At 39.3% G+C, this 5,067-nt stretch overlaps 1 protein-coding gene across 1 annotated transcript in view; it reads right to left on the bottom strand.

The window, feature by feature from the left end:
- LOC106869956 (protein UBASH3A homolog) overlaps window positions 1–5,067 on the bottom strand; it is a 107,399-nt gene that overhangs the window by 48,290 nt on the left and 54,042 nt on the right. Inside the window, exon 3 of the mRNA XM_052974152.1 lies at window positions 2,058–2,111. Within this exon, the coding sequence (XP_052830112.1) occupies window positions 2,058–2,111 (54 nt within the window). The remainder of the gene's footprint in view (window positions 1–2,057; window positions 2,112–5,067) is intronic.

The following is a 5,067-nucleotide window of genomic DNA, read 5'->3' on the forward strand; positions in this document are numbered from 1 at the left end:
GGGGGAAAGAAAAGAGAAATTGTAAAGAAAATGATGTTGAAATGAAAAGGCAAGTGTTTTTTCAGTTGTAAAACAGGTAGAGCTGCTTGTCAAAAATTAAGGATTATTCCAGTGAACAGGATTAATGAATGTAATTAGAGTAAGTCGTTTATTTTAGAATATTTCCATCTACTGTTAGTCAATTTGAGTTAATATAACAGTGAGAAGAATTGTGGTGCAGGAAGAGATTCCAGTGGAAGTTGGAAATTAACTGAAATTTTAATATAAATAGAGTTTTTAGTTTTGGAAGGAAATGGAAAATAAGAGAGCCAAGCCAATGGCATTAGTAAAGATGAAGGACAAAAGATGAGAAAATATCTGTGGTTTTTGTTAATAGGAACAGGTGCGGTGGTGGTGTGGTAAGAAGTTTGTTTCCCAATAACATGGTTCTGGGTTCAGTCCAGCAGAGTGGCACCTTGAGCAAGTGTCTTTTACTATAGTCGCAGGCCACCTGGAGCCTTGTGAGTGGATTTGGTTGACAGGAAATGAAAGAAGCGCATTGAATATACGTGAGTGTGTGTGTGTGCGCGTGTGTATGTATGTGTGTGTTTCCCCCCCACCTCTTGACAACCATTATTGGTGTGTTTATGCTCCTGTAACTTAGTAGTTCGGCAACAGAGACCAATAGAATAGGTACCAAGCTCTAAAAAGTAAGTATTGGAATCGATTCATTCCACTGAAATTCTTCAAGGCAGTGCCCCAGCATGACCACAGACTAATGGCTGAAAGAAGTAAAGGATAAAAAGAAGAGCAGCTGGCTTGGTTCATGTTCAACCAACCGCAGCTGGCTTGGTTCATGTTCAACCAACCGCAGCCAGGTGTGGCTTAAGTGTTACACCTGGCCTCATACACAGATCTATAAACAATAATCAATCAGGTATAGATCTCCAGCCACAGTAGTTGGGTTGCTACAAGGCACCAGCAATGGCAGATGATCTGATAGGAGACGCACACATGATGCAGCAGCGGCTGTTTGGTCAGGCAACAGACTTCAGCAGCAGCAAACACTTGTTCTACAACAATTAACAGATCGAACCAAGTTGTTTTCTCTTTTCTTTATCTCTTTCTGCTTTGTTGTGTGAAGGGATGAACACTTTATACACTGCTCTGCGTGTGTGTGTGTGTGTACATACATACATACATACATACATACATACATACATACATACATACATATATATATGTGTATATATATATATTATGTATACATATATCATGAGGCTTTCCTCTGTCTACTTCGCAAAAGCAAGGTAGACCGAGGAAAATGTGAAGGGGACAGGTGGAAGAGGAGATTGGGAGGGTTGGCTTGAGAAGGGAGGATGCCCAAAACCAGGCAAGATGGTGAGATTGTGTGAGGGTGGTTTCTATGGCACTGAGGTAGATCCGGCCACCCCCATTAATGGGGACAAAACCCGGATTTAAAACACTGGATGATGATGATATATATATGTATATATATACATGTGTGTGTGTGTGTGTGTATATATATATATATATATACACACACACACACACACACACACACACACACATACATGAGTGAGTGGACAGATGATAGAAGGGCACTCAACAAATTTATTAAGAGTTACATGTATGGATCAAAAGTTTGATTCAAATTCATTGGTACACCAAGTTTCATGTGTGATGCTAATCTTCAGCTATTTTGAATTTGATTTAAATTCAAAATGGCTGAAAATTAGCATCACACTTGAAACATAAACACACCAACACCAGTTGTCAAGCAGTGGTGGAGGACTAATACACACAAAAACACACACACCTGACAGGCTTCTTTCAGTTTCCATCTACCAAATCGGTGCAATTAATGTTAAGTTATTTCCCTTCACATCAGTGTTTTTCTTTTTTACATTTTGTTTTTATGAAAAATAATCAAACGTGTATCAAACAGTGTTGATATAAACTGTTAAAAGTGGTGCTCCAGCATGGCCTCAGTTTATTGACTAACAATCAATAAAAGAATAAATTCTAAAACTATAACAAATAAAACTGTTGCTTACCAATCAGCAGCAATTTGTGGTCCCCGGTCCCCTGTCACGGCAATGGCCTTCTCACTGGAAATGGAAATGGAAAATGACATTGGATTTGATTGACATTGGAGACAGAGAGAGAGAGAGATAAACTAGAGAGAGAGAGAGAGAAACTAGAGAGAGAGAGAGAGAGAGAAACTAGAGAGAGAGCGAGAGAGAGAAAGAGAATGGTACAACAAGGTGTTGGGACATAACAAAATTAATCATTATGACATCATCATCATCTTTTAACCTGCATATGCCATCCATCTTGGTCCTGCATTAGTTGAGGGAGGTCTTCGGAGAGGCACCCAGTGTTTCTGTTAAGTTGATCAACACACATTGTGTACAGACGACCTGTTCAAGCATGACCATGTTTTGGCATCCACAGCGGTGGGTCATTGGCCAGCTCTTGTTTATCTCGCCAGCAATGTCCTGCAAAGTGTAAATGACTTTCCCTTATAATAGTGGAAGCAAGCAGCAGTTTCTTGGTGGGATGATTTCTCCAAGATATATTTAAGACTGCTCTTAACATTTGGGTGTAAGTTCTATCTAGCTGGGTTTCCAGATTTTCGGTAAGCGTCCAGGCTGTTGCTTCATCTAAAAGGACATACTAAGACCTAAAATTATTTCTTTACAGAGCAAACTGTAGCAGTAACAGCAACAGCAGTAGCGTCATCACAACTGTTGAGAACAATTTCCATAAAGACACATTATGTGGGACAAAAGTGAAGGATGCAGTTGTGATGATGTTTGAAGTTTGTCAATGAGTTGGGGAGGTGAAAGGTGAGGGGGATGTTGAGACTGAAGGGAAATATAGGGAGAGACGTAAGTAGAGGAGAGCAAAGGTTGTTGTGGAAAAGACCAAGAGAGGAAACAGCATAATTGTGAATTGAGGCTTCTAGAAGATTGGTGAGGGAATCGGTGACATTCAGTGGAGTTGATGCCTTTGGAGTGAATGGCTTCCGAGAATCTAGATTTTTCTATGAATTCTTTTTTATTGTTCTCAGCTTTTGCACAAAGAAATTTATGAGAGTTTAACTTTTTAACTTGTGCTAATTTCAAGTCAAATTTAGGTCAGAGCAGAAAACAGACGAAAAAGCGGTTCGTTTAGCCTGACCTAACTAAGAAAAATATAAAACTACAGAACCCAAATTCAGTTCTACTTCTTTCACTTGGCCTCTTGGTGGGAAGAACACATCTGCCTGCATCTCCCTTTGCTAATACCTTATCATGGTGGGACTATACAACTGTCTCTCTCTCTACTGGTCAACACAGAGAGGTAAGTGGGAGTTAAACGATGATGCTGATGGTGATTATTGTTAAACCATTTTTTGATGCAAAGACGTGTGTATGTGCACGTGTATGTATGTGCATGTGTGTGCATGCATGTATTACACATACTTATATGCACATTATTCAGAACTGTGTTACTACTGAGTTTGTCATTCTGTGCAACATTTTAAGATTGAAATATTTCATTGCTCTCAGTGTCATGTATGGTTCCCCTCCCCACCACTGACTCCACACCACCCGCACTCCAGTCCCCCACTTTGCTCCGCTGGTTATTCTGTAGTAACTTGTTGTTGTTGAATCATATGACTTTTGTTGTGTGTCTGTTAGTAATTAAAATACCCCAAAAACTGACTTGAAGGAACAACACCAGGGGGTTGGTGGGGAGGATAGAACTGCAGTGGCAGTGGTGCTATATATATATATATATATATATATACACACACACACATACAGAGAGAGAGAGAGAGAGAGAGAGAGAGAATGAAAGAGGGAGAGTGACTTCAATAAACATTGCTCAGTATAGTCTTCCTTTTATTTAAACACACACACACACATAAATACCCCCACCCTATGTATATGTAATATCAATTTCATTTGGGTTTTAACCTTGCTTTATTCAGCTCATCCATGGGTAACAGCGATCACAGACATATAAAATGGAAATGGATAGTTTTACTGATAACATATCTGACAATCCATACACACCCATGGAGTTTATATAATTATTAACAAGGACAACAGAGTTAACAATTCAATCTATTACATCATTTTACAATTGTTTCATTGATATTTTAAGAGGATTGCTATATTATCTTAATATGTGTAACAATATATTGCATTGATATTATTATGCTAATAATGCCAAAATATTGACTCATCAGGTTTATGTATAAAATCCAATTACTGAATGAACTTGTACATTCAAGAATCATCATTATCATCATCATCATTTAACGTCTGTTGTCCATGCTGGCATGGGTTGGACGGTTTGACTGGGCTGGCACACTGGAAGGCTGCACCTGACTCCAGTTTGATTTGGTATGGTTTCTACGGCTGGATGCTCTTCCTAATGCCAGCCACTCCAAGAGTGTAATGGGTGTTTTTACATGCTACCAGCATGGGTGCCATTTGTGTGACACCAGGGTGCATTTATGTGCCACTGGCACAGGTGGCAGTTTGCGTGACACCAATATCTGCCACAACACTACATAATGCAAAAGGTCTCGGTCACTGCCTCCGTGAAGAATATATTAATTATTTTCGTAGCATCTAATATCCATCCCAGAAAACTTCTAAACAGCATTTCATTAATAAATATGGGGAATATGATAAAATATATAAATACATAATGTGTCTCAAAGAAATATATCTTGGTATATATGAACATTTCACTTTGGTTATATTCAATAAATATACACAATTTCTGCACAACTTTATATGTGTGTGGGTGTGTGTGTGTGTGTGTGTGTGTGTGCTGGTGCCATATAAAAAGCACCCAGTAGAATCTGTAAAGGGGTTGGTGTTAGAAAAGACATCCAGCTGTAGAAACAATGCCAGATCAGACTGGAGCCTGGTGCAGCCTTCTGGTTTGCCAGTCCTCAGTCAAACCATCCAACCCATGTCAGCATGGAAAGTGGAAGTTAGACGACAATGATGATGATGATCACACACACACACACACACACACACACACAGAAAGAGAGAG

Source organism: Octopus bimaculoides, chromosome 1, assembly GCF_001194135.2.
Source record: "Octopus bimaculoides isolate UCB-OBI-ISO-001 chromosome 1, ASM119413v2, whole genome shotgun sequence".
NCBI lineage: Eukaryota > Metazoa > Mollusca > Cephalopoda > Octopoda > Octopodidae > Octopus > Octopus bimaculoides.